Source organism: Elephas maximus, chromosome 3 (assembly GCF_024166365.1).
Source record: "Elephas maximus indicus isolate mEleMax1 chromosome 3, mEleMax1 primary haplotype, whole genome shotgun sequence".
Lineage (NCBI taxonomy): Eukaryota > Metazoa > Chordata > Mammalia > Proboscidea > Elephantidae > Elephas > Elephas maximus.
The window spans coordinates 67,267,459-67,287,649 of NC_064821.1; the positions used below are offsets into that span (position 1 = coordinate 67,267,459).

The window sequence follows — 20,191 nt, forward strand, 5'->3', positions numbered from 1 at the left end:
AGTGTGCATGAGTTACTTGAGTCAAGTACACTATCCCCCTCCACCTCCTAAGCCAGAATTCCTCGGCTACAGGCTAAGAGCAGGACTTCCCAAGACAGGACCTAGGACAGCAGGAGGGAAGTGAGTGGGCAAAGACTTAAGCAGAGCCCAGGGCAGACCGGGTGATGGGCCAAGGATGGTGCTGCTGGAACCATTGGAGTGAATGAGTCTTGCTGGCTGCTACAGACTCCTAAGCCATCACCCCAGAAAGTTTTCCTACCATATATATATATGTGCACATACATTTGATAAATGATCAACTTAGTCCCCCATTATCAGAAGGAAGCAATTGATAGCAGAAGAAAACTAAAATAATGTGTGTCGTTGTAAGCTTCTACCTTTGTGTAATTTGTTACACAGCAATGGAAAACCTAGAATTCCTGAAAACATCGGAGTCCTCATGCATGAACTCTTACATTAGGTGATACCTAGGAAACTCTAGGTCTGAGTGAAATCCCAGAACTTTGTCCAGGGCACAGAGCTGGGTGAGGAAGGCCAGAAGGCGTACGCCACACCCACTGGGCACTCTGAACTTCAAGGCAGCAGTTAAGAGGCCTCTGGCTTTCAAAGCAGATGAGCCTCCCCACCTCACTGCCTCCCAACACGCCTGTCCAGTCAGGCCTCAGAGACCAGGGAAGCCTGGCCCTGGAATTACAAACTGCCAGAGGTAGATCACGAAGTCCAAAGCACGAATCTCTCAGCGCTTGGCAGAGTGCATAGGGACACAGTGGATGCCCAACAAATGGTTTGATCGAAAAAGGGCAGAAAGAGCCTTCGAGTGCTCATCTGCTGCCCCCCTCGTTGTGCAGAAGGAAAAGGGCGGCTCAGGAAGCGGCAGGGCCTGGCCAGGGTCCCGCAGCCGGTCAGGGCGGAAAGGCCAGGCCTCGGGTCGGTGGGCACCCGGCCGGGCGCCATGGCGGGCCCAGGCGGAGGGGGCGCTGCGGCAGGAGGCCGGCGCGCGACGGCAGCGGGCGGGGCGGAGCCGAACGGCGCGGGGCCGCCCCCAGCGAGCAAGCGCCGCGCGCCGCCGCCTCCACTCCGCTGCTCTGCCCGGTCCCGGTGCGGCCCGGCCGGCCCGGGGGCGCGGAGCCGAGGCCGCGGCCGGCTGCATGAAGGACTGCGAGTACCAGCAGATCAGCCCCGGGGCCGCCCCGCCGCCCGCCTCCCCCGGGGCTCACCGCCCCGGTCCCGCCGCGCCCCCCGGCCCGGGCCCCGGCCCCCAGCCGTCCGCCGCCCCCGCCCCGGCGCGCTGGAGCAGCAGCGGCAGCGGGAGCCTCGGCCGCCGCCCTCGGCGCAAGTGGGAGGTGTTCCCCGGCCGCAACCGCTTCTACTGCGGCGGCCGCCTCATGCTGGCCGGCCACGGCGGCGTCTTCGCGCTCACGCTGCTGCTCATCCTCACCACCACGGTCCTCTTCTTCGTCTTCGAGTGAGTTCGGGAGCGCCCCGCGCCCCGCCCCTCTCAGGGGCCCCAACCCCTCGGGTCCCCTCCACCCCCTGCCGGTCACCCCCATACTGCCCCCTCCCCCCTTTTTGCCAGGCACTGCATCTTCCCTGGTCCCCAGCCGCGCACTCAGTCCTCCTGGGGCGCTCCACCCTTCCCAACCCTGCCAGGCACCCTCCTCGCCCCTGCGCCTCTACGCATTTGCCCTTTGGCCTCTCCTGGTCACCTCTACCCGTCCCAGCCACCCCATCCTCTCTGGCCCTGTCCCGGCACCCCCACCCTCACCTGCCCTTCCTTGGCACCCTGCCCCTGCCAGGAATCATATCTTCCCATGGCACTCCACAACCTACTATCCTCTCTGCCCTCTCAGAATCTGCTCCCCAGGCCTTCCTGGCTCCTCTTCTTCACCTGCCCCTCAGACCATTTCTTGCCCATCCCCCAAACTTCTTTTGTATCTTTTCTTTATATCCGTTCCAGGCAGCTTCTAAATTTCTCCCTTGTCTTTTGGCTACATACACCCACACCATAAATTTCCTAGCCATCTTCCCCTTTCCTTCCAGGGTCCCCTCTGTCATCTCTTTACTGTCAGACCCTCTCTGTTTTCTTTCAGTCATTCTCACCTAAGGCATATTCTCTCAAACATCTCTCAGCCTCTGAGGCCTCCCTTCCCTCCACATCACCTTCCTTAGTTTCTCCAGAGCTTTCTGTCCTTCTTTCAGTACCCCCAGGCACCTCCCAGTCCCCTGCTCCCACCTCCTGACCTCCTGGCTTTCTCTCTCTTCTCAAAGTTCTGGAGCATCCTTCTGGCCTGTGCATGTCACGAACAGCTGCAATGCCTTGTTATTTTTTAAGAGTGAGTCCAGAGTGCTTTCATGTGACAGGTCATATTTGTCACCACAGGTTTCTGACCTCTCGATCTCCACAGTGAGCCGGGGTTGGCCCATTGGAGGACAGTATCTCCATTTCATTGATGGAGGGATGGATTTATTACTTTACCTGGGTCATATAATTGTATCAAAAGTTTTCCACCCCATCCTGTCTCTGGCTTGAGCCACCTGCTACATGATTACTTATAAAAACCCGGAACCCAGTGCTATCGAGTCAATTCCGGCTCATAGCGACCCTATAGGACAGAGTAGAATTGTCCCGTAGAGTTTCCAAGGAGCACCTGGTGGGTTTGAACTGCCCACCTCTTGGTTAGCAACCATAGCACTTAACCACTACACCACCAGGGTTTCCTGATTACTTATACACACACACATATACACACGAGCACACCCTGCCCCTGTGCTGGGTGAACCCCATCTTCTCCCTAGTTCTTTCCATCCTTTGTGATCATCTTCCTTCATTATACAATGTGGTCAAGAATTCTATCTTGGGAGCAAACAGATCTGGTTCAAATCCCAGCTCACCACTCACTAACAGTGTGACTTCTGGGAAGCCTCTTCACCTCTCACAGTCTCAGTCTCCTCACCTGTAGAATGGGGTTTATAACGGTACCTACCTCCTAAGGTTGTCATGAGGGTAGCATGAGGTAATGCATGTGAAGCTCTCAGCCCAGTAACAAGCACTTACTGCTGGCTGCTGTTATTACTGCTTGTCTTTATCAAAGGCATGTAACTGAGGTAGGGCTGCCACAAATACACCAGCCCCTAGGTGCTCTCTGCCAGATTGTGTATCCTCAACCTTGGGTTTCACTTTGAAACATGGTAAAGACTTCCTGTGCATTGGCTTCGCCCTTTCACCAGACACTCTGCCGTTCCTTTCAGAGTCAGGGTGGATGAAGAGTTCAGGAATGATTTGACAAGCTGATGGGGAGCTCCCAGCCCCCAGAAGGGTCCCTGGGCTGAGTTTCAGATCCACCTCACCTGGCCGCCCATGTGGGGGTTTAGAAGTGTCTTCTTATCCAGTATCCCCATTTCTGAGCAAGAGGTGCAAGGGCTGCAGCCAAGGCAGGAGGAAGTGGTACTTGTTGTGGTTGGACCCCCATGATCCTGCAGGATGGGATTCGTTCAGTTCAAGAGCAGGGCCTTCCGGGCTGAGTGGGTATCTTCACTGGTGACTGATTTGTTCCCAAAGAGGGAGGAAGCAAGACTTCTGGGTTCCCGAAAGGCTATGAATCGCCTTGCCTTTTGTCTCCACTCCATGTTACTTGGGGTGGTGGACTTTGTAGGAGGGTTTGAGTTTGGGCCAAGAGTGCTCACCTGGGCCTGGGCTGGGGTGAAACCGCAGCAGAATCTGGTGTGGCGGGAGTGCTCTTGGTGAGGGCAGGGAAGCTAGGTGGTCACTCATACTCCCCCATTGCTCTGCAAGAAGGCGAAGGTGGCCATTCCTGCCATGAATGGTTTTGCTTCATGGTTCGTTGTATTATCATGCAGGGCTCCCAGCTTCTGCCGTACTTCCTAGTCCCACAGAGCAGCCAGAGTGAACCTTTAATTCTAAGTCAGATCCTCCTTGGCTTCCCATCTCTCCCACTCCCCCAGTAAGAGCCAAAGCCCTGATGATTTACTTCCCTCTGGCCCCTGCTCCCTCTTCATCCCTGTCCTCTTCCACTCACCCCTGCCCATTCCCCTCCAGCCACATTGGCTTCCTTATACACTCCTACCTTAGGGCCTTTGCTCTGCTTGGAATACTGTAGAAATGCCTTCTCATCCTCGACCCTGTGCTGCTGCACCCATTTAGTCATGTTGTTTTGTGGGCATGTCTAATCTTTGGCTGAAGGGTGAATCTCAGGAGTGAACTTCAGCACTGAGTTAAAAAGGTGTCTGGAGGCCATACTCCCAGGGTTTCTACAGTCTCTGTCAGACCAGTAAGTCTGGTCTTTTTTTGTGAGTTAGAATTGTGTTCTACATTTTTCTCCAGCTCTGTCCAGGACACTCTATTGTGATCCATGTCAGAGCAGTCCATGGTGGTAGCCGAGCACCATCTAGTTATGCTGGACTCAGTCTGGTGGGGGCTGTGGTAGTTGTGGTCCATTAGTGCTTTGAACTAATCTTTCCCATGTGTCTTTGGTTTTCCTCATTCTTCCTTGCTCTAGATGGAGTGGGACCACTGGAGTATCTGAATTGGCCCCTCCGAAGCTTTTAAGACCCCAGACACTACTCACCAAAGTAGGATGTAGAACATTTTCTTTCTAAACTATTTTACGCCAATTGAGCTAGAAGTCCCCAGAGAGTGTGGTTCTGCACCTTAACTATCTTGCCCATTCATATGCATATTGCCTTGGGCCTCTGACTGGGTGGAACCAGTAGACCGAGGCTCCCTATCCATCATTCTGCTTGTCTGGCCTGGCTTTTCTCCCCTCAGCTGCAGCATAATCTTCCCTTCAGCCATTACAGACAACCACCAAAGCAACCATCCAAGAATCAAAAATTTCACTTCCCAAACCCCTGCTTTCTTTTACAAAGTCCCATGCTTTTATGAGTCTGGAGCCATTGCAGAGAACCCTGCTTCTGATGCCAACTATAAAAATGGCATGGCGGTGGTGTCTGACCTCCTTTAACTTCACAAGGGGGAAGGAGAATCAAGATCAACAGTCCAGGGCTGATTGCTATGAAGCAGAGGTCAGATATGCCTTCTCTCTCTGCCATCTGTACCAACTCTGAGAACAACTGTCCCTCCTTGCTCAACTTCTCTGATGGGTTTGATAATTCATTGCAGTGGCCACACAGAGCTCACAGACAATACTCACGACTATGGGGTTTATTAGGGAAGTAACAGGTTACAATCCAGGCCCAGGAACACTCAAGGATACAGTTCTTCCATCAGGAGAGCCTCTTCCCAGCTGTGTTAGCAGGCATGCCTCTCCCTGGCATTAGGCCTCTGCCCAAAGTCATTCAGCTTTCTCTCTCTGGGCCAGGAAGCCCACCATGCCATCTCTTGGTGCCACCGCTTCTCACCATTTTCAAGCCTCTGGGGTGGCTCATTTCAAGCCCAGCAGAATGGCAAAACCGATCAGTCCCTTTGGTGAGCTACAATTACCATATCTACACAGTCCCGCCCAATCACTGGGGTGGGAGTTACAAGACCATGGCTAGAAAGACTACACAAAGGTGATCCATCACACCGCAAATACCCTACCTTAGGTTTGTTGTTGTTAGGTGCAGCTGTGTTGATTCCAACTCATAGAGATCCTATATACAACAGAACGAAACATTGCCTGGTCCTGCACCATCCTCACGGTTGTAATGTTTGAGCTCATTGTTGTAGCACTGTGTCAGTCCATCTGTCGAGGGTCATCCTCTTTTTCACTGGCCCTCTACCAAGCATGATGTACTTCTCCAGTGAGTGGTCCCTCCAGATAACACATCCAAAGTAAGTGAGATGAAGCCTTGACATTCTTGCTTCTAATGGGCATTCTGGCTGTATTTCTCCCAAGATTGATTTATTTGTTCTTCTGGCAGTCCATGGTTGTCTTAGTCATCTAGTGCTGCTATAACAAATACCACAAGTGAGTGGTTTTAACAAACAAATTTATTTTCTCACAGTTTAGGAGGCTAGAATTCAGGGCACCAGCTCAAGCAGGGGAAGCATTCTCTGTCAGCTCTGAGGGAAGGTCCTTGTCTCTTCGGCTTCTGTTTCCTGGTACCTTGGAAATCTCCGTGTGGCTTGGCATCAGTCTTCCCCCATCTCTGCTTCTCTTTGCTTCCTTGTTTACTCTTTTTTATATCTCGAAAGAAATTGACTCAAGACACCCCCTATACTAATCCTGCCTCGTTTACGTAACAAAGAAAACCCATTCCCAAATAACATTATAACTGCAGGCATAGAGGCTAGGATTTACAGGACATATTTTGGGGGGACACAATTCAATCCATAACGATGGTATATTCAGTATTCTTTACCAACACCATAATTTAAATGCATCAATTCTTTGGTTTTCCTTATTCATTGTCCAGCTTTTGCATGCATGTAAGGCAATTTAAAATACCACAGTTTTGGGTCAGGTGCATCTTAGTCCTCAAGGTGACATCTTGGCTTTTGAACACTTTAAAGAGGCCTTTTGCAGCAGGTTTGCCCAATATGTCATATTTTCTCCATTTATCATGATGTTACTTATCGGTCCTGTTGTGAGGATTTTTGTTTTCCTTATGTCGAGGTGTAATCCATACTGCAGGCTGTAGTCTTTGATCTTTATCAGCAAGTGCTTCAAGTCCTCTGCACTTTCAGCAAGCAAGGTTTTGTCATCTGCATGTTGCAGGTTGTTAATGAGTCTTCCTCCAATCCTGATGCCAGGTTCTTCTTCATATAGTCCACCATGCAGATTAAATGAGTATGTTGAAAGGATACAACCCTGACACACACGTTTCCTGACTTTAAACCGTGAAGTATCCCTGTGTTCTGTTTGAATGACTGCCTCTTGGCCTATGTACAGGTTCCTCATGAGCACAATTAAGTGTTCTGGAATTCCCATTCTTCACAATGTTATCCATAATTTGTTACGATCCACGTAGTCGAATGCCTCTGCGTAGTCAGCAAAACACAGGTAAACGTCTTTCTGGTTTTCTCAGCTTTCAGCCGAGATCCATCTGACATCAGCAATGATATCCCTTGTTCCACGTCCTCTTCTGAATCCGGCTTGAATTTCTGGCAGTTTCTAGTTGATGTACTGCTGCTGCCACTTTTGAATGATCTTTAGGAAAATTTTACTCAAGTGTGATATTAATGATATTGTTCAATAATTTTTGCATTCTGTTGATCACCTCTCTTTGGAATGGGCATGTATATGGATCTTTCTCAGTTGGCCAGGTAGCTGTCTTCCAAATTTCTTGGCATAGACGAATGAGCGCATCCAGAGTTGCATCCATTTGCTGAAACATCTCAGTTGGTATTCCGTCAATTCCTGGAGCCTTGTTTTTTGCCAGTGCCTTCAGTGAAGCTTAGACTTTTTCCTTCAGCACCATTCATTCTTGATTATATGCTACCTCCTGAAATGGTTGAACATCGACCAATTCTTTTTGGTACAGTAACTGTGTATATTTCTTCCATCTTCTTTTGATGCTTTCTGCATCGTTCAACATTTTGTCCGTAAAATCCTTCAGTATTACAACTTGAAGCTTTATCATTTCTTCAGTCCTTTCAGCTTAAGAAATGCTGAGCACGTTCTTCCCTTTTGGTTTTCTAACTCCAGGTCTTTGGATGTTCCATTATAATACTTTGCTTTGTCTTTTTGAGCTGCCCTTTGAAATCTTCTGTTCAGCTCTTATACTTTATCATTTATTCTGTTCATTTTAGCTACTCTAGTTTCAGAGTCTCTTCTGCTACCCATTTCGGTCTTTGCTTTCGTTCCTGTCTTTTTAATGACCTTTTGCTTTCTTCATGTCATCCCACAACTCATCTGGCGCTACTCAGAATGAGAAGAAACAGCTGCAAACATCCCTTAGTAATCAGAGCGTGGAATATATGAAGTATGAATCAAGGAAAATTGAAAGTTGTCAAAAATGAAATGGAACACTTGAAGATCGATATCTTAGGCATTAGTGAGCTGAAATGGATTGGTATTGGCCTTTTTGAATTGGACAATCATATGTCTACTGTGCCAGGAATGACAAATTGAAGAGGAACAGTGTCTCATTCATTGTCAAAAAGAACATTTCAAGATCCACCCTGAAGGATAACACTGTCAGTGACAGGCTAACATCCATAAGCTTACAAGGAAAACCAGTTAATATGACTATTATTCAAATTTATGCACCCACCACTAATGCCAAAGATGAAGAAATTAAAGATTTTTACTAACTTCTGCAGTCTGAAATTGATCAAACATACAATCAGGATGCACCGATAATTACTAGTGATTGAAACGCGAAAGTTGGAAACAAAGAAGAAGGATCAGTAGTTGGAAAATATGACTTTGGTGATAGAAATGCCAGAGAGCGCATGGTAGAATTTTTTAAGGCCAATGACTTACTCATTTGAAATACCTTTTTTCAACAATATGAACGGTGAGTATACACATTGACTTCATCTGATGGAATACACAGGAATCAAATTGATATTGTCTGTGGAAACAGACGATGAAGAAACTCAATATCATCAGTCAGAACAAGGCCAGGGGCCAACTGTGGAACAGACCGTCAATTGCTCATGTACAAGTTCAAGTTGAAGCTGAAAAGTCTGTGAGAGCCAAATTACAACCTTGAGTGTATCTGCCCTGAATTTAGAGACTATCTCAAGAGTAGATTTGACACTTTCCCTAGTAGCACTATAAAAAGCAAACCACCCCCTCTCTCCTATCCCCTCTACCCTGATTTATTGTTTTCCGAAGCACCTGCTACCATCTGACATCCTGTATATGTACTTGTTTGTTTCTTGCCTGTCTTTCTCCATGAGAGCAGGGCTTTGTTTTGTTCACTGCTGTATCTTCAGTGCCTGGAACAGTGCCTGGTATGCAGTAGGTGCTCAGTACAGTAAATATTTGTGAATGAGTTAATGGGCAGAGCATATGCTGGGAGCCCAGAGATCCCAGTCCTGTCTTTGGCTGGCTAGGTGCCCTTGGACCTGGCTTTGGCCCTTGGAGTCCCCCTCTGTGTAATCAGGCACAGGACTCGCTGGTTCCTGAGGTCCCTACTGGTCTCAGATGTCAAGTTTCCTCTGTCCTTCAAGAAGTCTAGTTGTACAGGAACTGGTCGTGCTGCCATGTTGTGACACTGGCTAGTTCCATTTGAGCATCAGGCCCAAGGACCACTAAGATGTGTCAAGCAGAGTGTGGCCTGCTTGGAGCCCTTTTCTCGGCCATCTCTGCTCCTCAGGGAATGTGTCTCTAGAGGCCAGAGCCTCAGGCAGTGGAGGCTCCAGAAACGGTGCCTAGGTGCTCACAGGGCCCTCCACTGGGTGTGGTGGTTTGGACCCTGCTACTGTGCCAGTCTTTAGGCCCAGACACTGAAACCTTAGGCTACTAGACCCATGACTGGCTGTGGCCTCCCAGCAGCAGTCATCTCCCAGCTAGCAGCCCCTCCCCCATTAGTGCCACACTGGCTCTGGGAAAGAAGGTAGCAAAGGACAGAGGTTAACAGTAAGTATGATGCAGAAGTCAGACCTGGCTTGAATCCCCGCTTCAACACTCCTGAGCTGTGTGACCTTGGGCAGCTTACTTAAGCTCTCTGAGCTTCAGTTCCCTCATCTATAAAGTGGGGAGCATACCTCAGAGGGTTGTGGTGAGGATTTAATGAGAAAGTCCATGGAAAGCGTTTAGCATAGTACCTGGCACATAGTAATTATTCTGTACTTCAGATATTATTAATAATGACTTATTAATTAAGGCAGTATCTGGCACATACTAAGCCTTCAAAAGATGGTAGGTATTTTTCCGTCCCCTGGCACCAGGGGAAAACGATCTTCATTCATTCAACAATTACTTATTGGGTATCTTCTTGGTGCCAGGTACTGTGCAATGTGCTGGGAATAGTGAACAAGAGTGGTAGTCTTTCCCCTCAGAGGAGTTTATGCTGTAATAGGAGAGACACAGCCAGACCCTAAACGGGCAAGTAAGTAAGTGAAATTTATAAAAAATGCTATGCAGGAAAGAAAAAGCACATTGTGGTAGAACATTGCGGAGAGGCCTGCTTTGTAGAGTTGTCAGGGAAGGTCTTTCTGAGGAGGGAAGAGCATTCCAGAGAGAAGGAACTTCAAGTGCAAGGGCCCTGAGATGGGAAAGAACTAGACTTGTTCCAGGAACTGTCGCGAGGCCAGTGTGGCGGGAAGCAGCAGGGCAAGAAGAGAGTTGTGTGGAATGAGGCTGGAGGAGCCTTTGGTAGGGTCCAGGTCATGCCTGGCTTACAAGGCCGTGGTGGGGAGTTTGGATTTTATGCAGAATATAATGAGAAGCATTGGCAGGTTTTAAGCAGGGACATGCCATGATCTGACCAACACTTCCAACAGGCAGCTCTGGCTTCTGGATGGACAGTGGAGTGGCAATTAGACCTGATAGATTTGCTTCATCACAAAAGCCACACCCCTACCAGTGTCCAAGACTTTTAGAATGTTCCAACCCTAAGATGAAGGAGGAGTGGGGGGCCCTGTCATAGGCAGCCTGTCTGGTAGAAGAGGAGGCGCGACCATCTGGCAGACATAGGCTATTCCCCAAGCCAACTAGGGCCAGAGAGAACTGCCTTGGGGACATCAGTCCTTGGGTGACAGTGGCAGTGGCCGAATCATGCTGTTTCCCACCCTTCACCTGGGTGGCCCCTACTCATTCTTCAGATTTCAGCTTAGGCGTTATCTCCTTCAGCGAGCCCTTCCTGGCTGTCCCACTGCCTTTCCCTCCCCAGTTATAGCATAAATGCTTGGTCCACAGTATGCTTCCCTCTCTCCCAGTTACAGCAGCCGTCACCTTGTGTGGCAATTCCCATTTCCTTGTATGTTTTTTTCCACTAGACCATAAGCCACACTGGGGAGGACCTCTTTTTCGCTGTTATTATTCCCACTGCTTATTGAAAGTGTTGCCTAGCATTTAAAGTAATTTCTGTAGAAATATTTGTGGAGTGAATGAATGAATGAACATCGTCAGGGATGGTTCATCTCAAGTGCCAGTCCAGTTAATTGGTAGTGGCTGCCTGATGCTCTGTGTTTAGGATTCTGAAGTGGCAGCTAAGTGTAGGGGTTAAGAGTGCTGAGGTCTACTAGTCACATCTGTTGTGGGCTCAGGGGCAAAGTGCAAGGATCAATTAGTGATGTCTGCTCCCAGCACTTGTAGGAGGAGTGACAGCACTCACCAAAGGGCTTAAGCTCAGCCTCAGGGAGAAGCTCTAGTCAAGAATGTGGTGGTGTTTGCTGGGAGGAGAACACTGGTCTAGACCTGTAGCCATGTGCCCAGTGAGCCCTTGGGGTTCTGCTGACCTGTTTCTCCCTCTCTCATTCCAGCTGTCCTTTCCTGGCCAGCAACCTGACCCTCGCCATCCCCATCATCGCCGCCATCCTTCTCTTCTTCGTCATGAGCTGCCTGCTACAGACGAGTTTCACTGACCCTGGGATCCTGCCCCGGGCCACTGTCTGTGAGGCAGCTGCCCTGGAGAAACAGATCGGTGAGTCTCCCTACTTCCACACTCCACAGCTTCACGTTCCCTTACTGGAAGAGGCCTGATTTCCTTTTCTCAGCTGTGTTGGAAACTAGGGACACAGCAGTGAGCAAGCCAGGCTGGAGCTGATGTGGTGTGGAGGGAGACAGATGTTAAACAAATGAGCAAATAAATAAACAAGAAATATAGCAAGCAAAGATCACGATGGCAGCAACCACATGCTGAGTGCTTACGGGGGGTCTGGCACTGTTTTACATGTTCTCATTTGTTGTTGTTGTTAGGTGCCATCAAGTTGATTTCAACTCATAGCAACCATATGTGACAGAGCAGAACTGCCCCATGGGGTCTTCTTGGCTGTAATCTTTACAGGAGCACATCTCCAGGTCTTTCTCCTACAGAGCCACTGGGTGTGTTTGAACAGACAACCTTTCAGTTAGCAGCTGAGTGCTTAACCACTGCAACATCAGGGCTCCTTATGATCTCATTTAATCTCCCATTAATTCTATGAGGTAGGTACTGTTGTTACTCTCAGCTTACAGGGAGGTTAGGTAAATGGTCTAAGCTCACACAGTGGGAGGAAGAGCTGGGATGAGACCCAGGCAGTCTGACCAGAGCCCCTGCTCTAAACACTTCACTATACACTTACCCATTCGCTCTTCAAACATGTATTGAGCCCCTACTATGTGTCAGCGCTTTTCTAGGACGAGGTGACATGAGCCCTGAATGGTGCAGAGGGGCTGGTAGTATGAGGATCTGGGACAGAGTGTTCCAGGCAGAGGGAGCAGTAGAGGCAAACGCCCGCAGTGGGAACAGGTTGGGTGTGTTTGAGGAATGGCAGGAAGGCCAGCGTGGTCTCCAGGTGACCCTCATTTCCTCCCAGACTATTGTGTGGATTCCCCGGGGTGGCAGGGCACTGGGGCCAGGGCCTTAATCTCAGCTTGCTCCACCCCAGCTCCTTCCTGCTGAGAAATGACGTGGGTATTTGCACACCTTGGGGGTTTCCGGCCAGTGGTTGACTCCTTCCCCTAACAGGGTGGCTTTCAGACAGGCTTTTAAATACCCAGCTAGCCTGAAGAAATCCAGTGGCCTGTAGACGTCAGAGCTCTGCTGTATCCATCACAGGAAATTATCTCGCTAATTCTCTGGAGCTTGGGGGGTGGGGGGCGGGGAAGAGGAGGTTCCCTTCTGTTCATTGTCTCATTCTGCTCAGGCCTGGCCTCTGCCACACCCTCAGTTGCTGTCTTCCTCTTGCCTACATCCAGCTTCCTTCCCTCTTGCACCTCTGGGCCTCTTGGCCCCCCAGATTCTGCCCCTTGAGAATCCCACAGTCTGACCTGGGCTGGTCTGCCTGGCAGTTGGGAAGGCTCAGATGGCTGCCCTGTTTCTCCTCCCTGTCAGGTCAGGGCTAATCATGAGGCAGGATTATTGTCCAGCTCAGCCTGGGCAGAATCCTGGCTACCTAGGATCCTCTGGTGTCCTGTGAGCTGTTTGAGTAATGACAACAGTAATCCCTGTGTTTGGGGGAAGCTTGACCAGGCCCTGAGTGCTTCTCACCCATTATCCCTGCAAATCCTCACAACCTGGAGAATTTAACCCTGTTAACCTGTTATGCTGATGAAAAAACTGAGGCAGATGATGCCACAGCCAGGGAGCACAGGAATGTTTGTCTCTAGACCCCCAAGCCGCTTGCTTTCTCCTGAGTTGGTGGCACTGGCACATCCCCAATCTATATGTGCCCACGCCCTCTTTTTCATTCTTATGTTTGACTTTAGTGTCCCTTTCTCTGGGAGCCTCCATGACCCCATGTTGGGTCAGACCCTCAATCGCATGTTCCTAGAGCACCCTGTGCTGCGTGGTGGTCCTTATGGCGAGGCCGGAGCAGGTCTCTGCGGCATCTGCCTGCCTTCTTGCTGCACAGGGAAGGTATGGACTGTGCGTCATGTTCACCTCATCTGCCACGTGGGAGACTCAGGGACTATTGGCCAAATGGATGAATGAATAACTGAAGAATGGATGAGCCCCTTTGCAGACCTTTCTTGCTGTCTTGAGGTGATTTGTTTAGAGAAAATTGGAACTTTTCCCAGTTAGGTATTATGAATCTGTTCATTTATGTGCTGATTGTCTATGCTGATTTCTGACAGCAGGGGAAAGGGGCACAAAAATGGCCCTGTGAATACTCCCTCTGGTGGTTTCCAGTCCAGTTCAGGCCGAGGTGGAAAGCCTGATTGGCAGCCATAAGTGATACCAGGCTTTGGAAGAGGATTGGGGGAATCAGGAGTATATGTCAGCTAGAGGCCTTGGGGAGGCTTCATGGAGAGGTGGTACTGGAGCCTTAAAGCTTGGGTGGAATTCAGGCATGGGAAGATGTGTGAAGAGAGCCCTCCAGGCAGATGGAACACAAAAAAGAGAGTACAGAAGTGGGAAGGAAGAGGGACAGGCATGGACCATTGAGCAGGTTGTTTGGCTGGAACACCAGGCATACTTCAGAGAATTGGGGAAATTGTGGCTGGGCCCTGACTTGTAGGGCCCTGAATGCCAGGGCCTTTGACTTTCCTTTTAGAATAATTGCCACACCTGAAAAATGGCATATTTGGGGGCTTTGGATTCTCAGGCTTGAGCAGGAACCAAATTTTGCAGTGTGGCCAGAGGGCTTCTAACCAAGGTGAAACATATTTTCATGAGAAGGACTGAGGTCACTGAGCCTTTTGAGAAGGTTGGGGGCCAGCTCTTAGGCGGGTGGTAGTGGTCATATAAACATGGCACTGATCACCTGGGCCTGGGCACGTGCAGGCATTGTGGGTTTCTCACTTCCGCCCTAGAGGCCAGCAACTCCAGCCCAACAGGGTTCTGGCCCAGGGCTCCCACTTGCAGGGACTGTTGGAGGTAGGGCGACTAACTGGACCCAGTTTGCCCCGGACTATCCCAGTTTTGGCACTGAAAATCCCACTTCCCAGGAAATCCCTCAGTTCCAGGCCAACTAGTCCAGTTAGTCACCCTTTACTATGACCTGACCTGTCAACCGGTAGGCCATGCCGCTGGAGCACCGTGTAGGTCACACAGAGCCGCAGCACTCTGGGCAGCTGGAGAAGAAGTAGGAGATGAGAACATTGCCCCCAAGAAGCTTCCAGCCTGATGGGAGATGGTAGAGATATCCAAGTCCAAGTGACAGATGCTCATCTAGACACAGTCAGCTACAGTCTGTGTAACAGATACAAAAGTTGCCTCTCCCCTCTGCTTCCACACAACAGGTCACAAACCCCCGTCCTGTCTGCTTCCAGGATGTCCCCCCTGGATTCTCGTCCTCCTGAAGCCCGCTACCTAGGCAGACGTGCCTCATTAACTACCTGGATCCGCTCAGGGTTCTGCCCACCAGCCCCTCCACCCTGGTCTCTCCCTTCTGTCAGAGTTGTCTCTCCAAGACCCAGATTTGGCTTCCTTGGCTTGGAGTTTAGGTGATGACTCAAGTGCCTTCAGCCTTGTTTCCGGAATATCAGTCATTGAAATGTATTTTTAAAGGAAAATTTGTATCGCCCATGTAAGTGGAAAGCCAGGATTGCTTGCCCTGAATAGAAGATAATCATAAAAACAAAAACATAACAATGTGACTGAATTCTTGCTGGTTACAGTTGCCTGTGGAAAGTAGTCAATTTGAGGCTATGCAGTTAGCAAGTGTGACATATTAAGGTGGAGACTTTCTCTTTAATTGAGTCAGAGGACTGAAGGGAAATTGAAAAGGGAATAACTTTCCCACCACGTGATTCAATGTTGCTTAATGTCATGGGGAGGAAACAAATCGTCTCCCACCTTCCCTTTGCTCGCCCACAGGGGTCAGAGTCCTGCTCAGGCACTCTTGCCTGGCAGACAGTGAGACCCTGGGCAGTGGGCTCCCAGCCGGCCCTTCCCACCTCATCTCCCACCACTCCCCAGCACCCTCCAGCCACTCCTGACAGCCGCAGCCCCCAGGCACACTATGCACAGAAATGCCTCTGCCTCTGCTTTGCACATATGTCCTGTTCCTGCCCTGGTGAGCCTGGCATCTCATTCTTTCTGATCCAGCTTAGTTGCCACTGCTTCTTTTGTAGCTTTCCTCAACTCTGCCTCCCTGCCCTGACCCCACATAACGAGTTGCCATCAAGTTGATTCCAACTTAATGGCGACCCCATGTATGTCAGAGTAGAACTGTGCTCCATAGGTTTTCAATGGCTACTTTTTCAGAATTAGATTGCCAGGACTTTCTTATGAGGCATGTCTGGGTAGATTCAAACCTCCAATCTTCCAGTTAGCAGCTGAATGTATTAACTATTTGCACTACCCAGGACTCTCACACCCCACGTGTTCCCCTCCCGCCCCCCTAGTATTCTCAAGATATTGTGTATATACAACAATAATACCATTAATTGGCTAGTTATAGGCTAGACCTTTAAGTAATTATTACCAATTTTAGAAGTAAGGAAACAGTCAGAGAGGCTGCGTAGCTTCCTCAAAGTCACAAAGCTAACAAGTGGCTGAGCTAGGTTTCAAAATCAGACCAGGCTGGCCCCAGTGTCACCACGCCACGGTGACTCACAGTGGCTGTTACACTGACTCTGTAATTATCCACTTCTTGTCTGTCTCTGCCCTGAGGCTGAGCTCTTCCTGGCTTCCCAGGCCTGACACCAAGCCTGGTGTGCGGCAGAGGCTCTGTAAACCTCTAGAGTTAACAAGAGCGGTCAGGTGCAGGTTTCAGTGACCCAATACTCACAGCCTGGGCACAGTGGCTGACCTTGAGCTGGCTCATCACCAAGCTCATGAGCCTGTAGGGAGACCACAGCTCTGCAGTTGTTTCCTCCACAGGTGGCCACAATGGAAGGGCAGAGGGCAGTCAGGGCCCAGCAGAGGGGCACAGATCACAGGCTTTCCCTCACTAAAGCCATTTCGGTAGAGTGTGGCCAGCCCCAAGGGCTTCTGCGTAAGCCACCGGGCTTCAGTGACAGCCCTAGCCCTTCAGGCTCTGATGGCAAAATGCCTGCACGCTCCTCTCTGAGGGCTGTCCTCCAGGGTAAAGAGGCCCACAGCATGCCTGTAGCATCAGGAGGAGGGCTTGGGAAAATTCATTCGCTTCTCACAGCCACTCAGTAAGGATCAGCCTTTCTCCTCCGGCATCACCTACCCAGGGTCTTTGGTCTCCCACCTGGGAGGCAGCAGGGGGCCTCAACAGCTGTGGGGGCACCTGTCACTTCTTGGGGAAGAGAGTGACATAGCCGAAAGGGCCCTGGAGTAGATCTTACATTCCTTTAGGGGAGGTGGCGCAAATGGTTACGTGGTTGGCTGCTAACCTCACTCTTCCCCCACCGCCCAGAGTTGTCTCAGAAGACAACTCTGGTGATCTGCTTCCAGAAGGCCACAGCTATGAAAACCCTGTGGAGCATAGTTCTACTGTGCAACACATGGGGTTGCCATGAGTCAGAACTGACTCAAGGGCAACTGGTTTTAGCATCTCTTGGTATCACTCCCTCCTTCCTTCCTTCATTTCTTCAACAAATATTTTCTTACCATCTGTGGTGTGCCAGGCAGGCACATGTACTTTCCCGTTACTTCTCCCCTCACCTGCCACTCCCAGGCCTAGTTCAGCACCCTGCACATAGTAGGTGCTCATGCTTGAAAGAATGAACAAATGAATGCCTTGGAAGACAGGGTTCTAATTTCAGTTTCACCTTGTACTAGTGGAGTGAACTTGGTTTCTCCATCTGTAAAATGTGTTTTTATCCCCTTGCTCAGCCCAGTGGATTCGTTTGTGAATCCAGTGAGGCAGGGAATGTCAATACACTGAGAATCATTTTGCTCTATTGAAACCTAAGAGATGTGAGCCTTTTGGTCAGGAATAGCAAATAGATTTGTTCTAGGCACTAACAAACTGCCATTGGCCGTGGCTGCCAGGAGGATTGGGTTGAGGAGAGTTCTGAGGGCAGATCCAGGCTGTGATTGGTCAGCACTGTCGGCTGTTGCTTGTCCGTTCTGCCATGCAATCAGGCTCAAGGACCCTGCAACTGGGAATTTTCATTCAGCATCTGGGTGGCACTCTTGCTCCAGTGCAACACCTTCTCCTTCTCAGCCTTCCCAACCCTCGGCAGCCTGGGGAAGTTGAACATGGAAAGCTTCACTTCCTCTTTCTTTTTGCCTTAGTTCCAAACAGGAGGAAGCCTGTCTTAGTCATCTAGTGCTGCTGTAACAGAAATACCACAAGTGGATGACCTGAACAAACAGAAGTTTATTCTCTTACAGTTTAGTAGGCTAGAAGTCCGAATTCAAGGTGTCAGCTCCAGGGGAAGGTTTTTTCTGTTGGCTCTGGAGGAAGGTTCTTGTCATCAGTCTTCCCCTGGACTAGGAGCTTCTCCTTGCAGGAACCCAGAATCCAAAGGACGTGTTCTGCTCCCAGTGCTGCATTCTTGGTGGTATGAGGTCTCCCTGTCTGTCTGCTGACTCCTCTCTTTTATATCTCAAAAGAGATTGGCTCCAGACACCGTCCAATCTTGTAGATTGAGTCCTACCTCATTAACAGAACTGCCACCCATCCCACCTCATTAACATCACAGAGTTAGGATTTAAAACACACGAAAATCACATCAGATGACAAATGGTGGACAATACTAGGAATCATGGCCTAGCCAAATACACATATGTTTTGGGGGTACATTTCAATCCGTGACAGAGCCTGACGGTGGGAGGCCAGAGCGCGTGGGTGGGAGTCCCCTCCCTGGCTTGAGGAGAGGCTTAGGCTGGTGTCTTGCCTGGGCAGGGCCTGTGGGAATCCAGTGAGGACTTCCAGTAACTTCTGTCTCAGTGCTGAAGAGGGTGGTTGGTGGCTTGTGTTCCGAAGGTTTCTTTGTAAATAGTTTTGTGGAATATAGTGTTTCATGGAAACAACAATAATGGCTAATATTTATTAAGCTCTTGTCAGGTGCTAGACAATTTGCTAAACCCATTCTGTGAATTCTCCCCTAATCCTCCCACTGGCTCTGTCAAGTGAATTCAGTTATGCCTCATTTTATTTCTGTAGCAGATGAAGGCACAGAGAAGTTAAGTGACTTGACCAACGTCACATAGTTAATAAGTAGTTGGGCCCAGATTCATACCCACATCTCTGTCTGGCTCCAAAGCCTATGCCCAAGCCCTGGGGAGATAGCAGTAGGTGGGAGGCCAGGAACTGGAACCCCAGGGGCTATGGGGCAGAATTAGGAGTTTGGTTTCAAATTACATCAACAGCTTTGGAAAGAGCTGGGGGGTCCTGTGCATGCTGGAGTATTACAGTGGGAACTGTTAGGACAAATGTCAGTGGCTCTCATGAATCTAGGGCTGGGCTCACGGCCGTCCTCACAGCATCTCATTCAGCTCTCACCACAACCTTATGAGGTTGAAACTGTGGTATCCCCGTTTTACAGATGAGGAGACTGAGGCTCAGAGAGGTGAAGGGACTTCTTAAGTAGCAAGTAGGTAGCAGAACCAGGATTTGAACAGCTGTAAATAAGCACTTACCAAGTGCCAGTTCCTTTACATGCACTAAGCCTCTCCTCAAGCCAGGGAGGGGACTCCCACCCACGCGCTCTGGCCTCCCACCGTCAGGCTCTGTCACGGATTGAACTGTACCCCCAAAACATATGTGTATTTGGCTAGGCCATGATTCCTAGTATTGTCCACCATTTGTCATCTGATGTGATTTTCGTGTGTTTTAAATCCTAACTCTGTGATGTTAATGAGGTGGGATGGGTGGCAGTTCTGTTAATGAGGTAGGACTCAATCTACAAGATTGGACGGTGTCTGGAGCCAATCTCTTTTGAGATATAAAAGAGAGGAGTCAGCAGACAGACAGGGAGACCTCATACCACCAAGAATGCAGCACTGGGAGCAGAACACGTCCTTTGGATTCTGGGTTCCTGCAAGGAGAAGCTCCTAGTCCAGGGGAAGACTGATGACAAGAACCTTCCTCCATGCACTATTTCTGATCCTTACAACCCTTTAAAGTAGTTGTTATTTATCTGCTTTTACAGATGAGAACTGACTCAGAGAGGTTAAGTAACTTCTCCAAGGGTACCAGCTCATAAATGGAAGGGTCGGGATTTGAACCCTAGGCCTACCTGTGTCCAAAGTGTGTTTTCTCTCCTCTTTGCCTGCTGCTTTCTGGTTCATAGGCCTAAGACTGCCTATTTATTACACTGTCCCTGCTCTCAGGGGTGCACAGTCTGGTTGGAGAGACAAGGTACACACACAGAAGTCCTGTCACAACGCGACACTGAGCAGTGAGTGTGCACAAGGCAGGAGAGCTCACTGCAGCTGAAGTGTCAGGAGCCGTGGGAGGCCAGGCAGGGCTGAGTTGGGTCCTGGTGAGCAGAGAACAGGAGGGGCCAAGGCATGGCAGGAGCAGGGGCAGGAAGACCACGGTACCAGGGACTCGTGGGGGAAGCATAGTGGGAGAAGCAGGGGAAGGGAGGTTGGTCCCAATTGTGGGGGGCTCTAAATGTCAGGACAAGAAGTTTGTCCTTTATCTGGATTTTTAGGGGAGACCAGTGTTTTGAGCTAGGAAGTGACTCGAAAGGGAAGTTTAAAGGAATGCAGCAGTGTGTGCAAGGTGGGCTGAAAGGCAGAATGACTGGGAGCAGGGAGCCTTCTTGGAAGGCTGTGCAGTGACAAGGGCCTGAGCTGGGCGGGGCCTTGGGGGTGG

The 20,191-nt window shown here is 49.9% G+C and overlaps 1 protein-coding gene across 6 annotated transcripts in view; it reads left to right on the forward strand.

Moving 5' to 3' along the window:
• Positions 1–1,067: 1,067 nt before the first annotated feature.
• The window catches only part of ZDHHC18 (zinc finger DHHC-type palmitoyltransferase 18), a 37,956-nt gene continuing 18,832 nt past the window's right edge, over positions 1,068–20,191 (forward strand). For all 6 annotated transcript variants that reach the window (XM_049878393.1, XM_049878396.1, XM_049878392.1 and 3 more), the window contains exons 1-2: positions 1,068–1,465; positions 11,342–11,502. In XM_049878393.1, the coding sequence (XP_049734350.1) occupies positions 1,149–1,465; positions 11,342–11,502 (478 nt within the window). In that variant the 5' untranslated portion in view covers positions 1,068–1,148. The remainder of the gene's footprint in view (positions 1,466–11,341; positions 11,503–20,191) is intronic.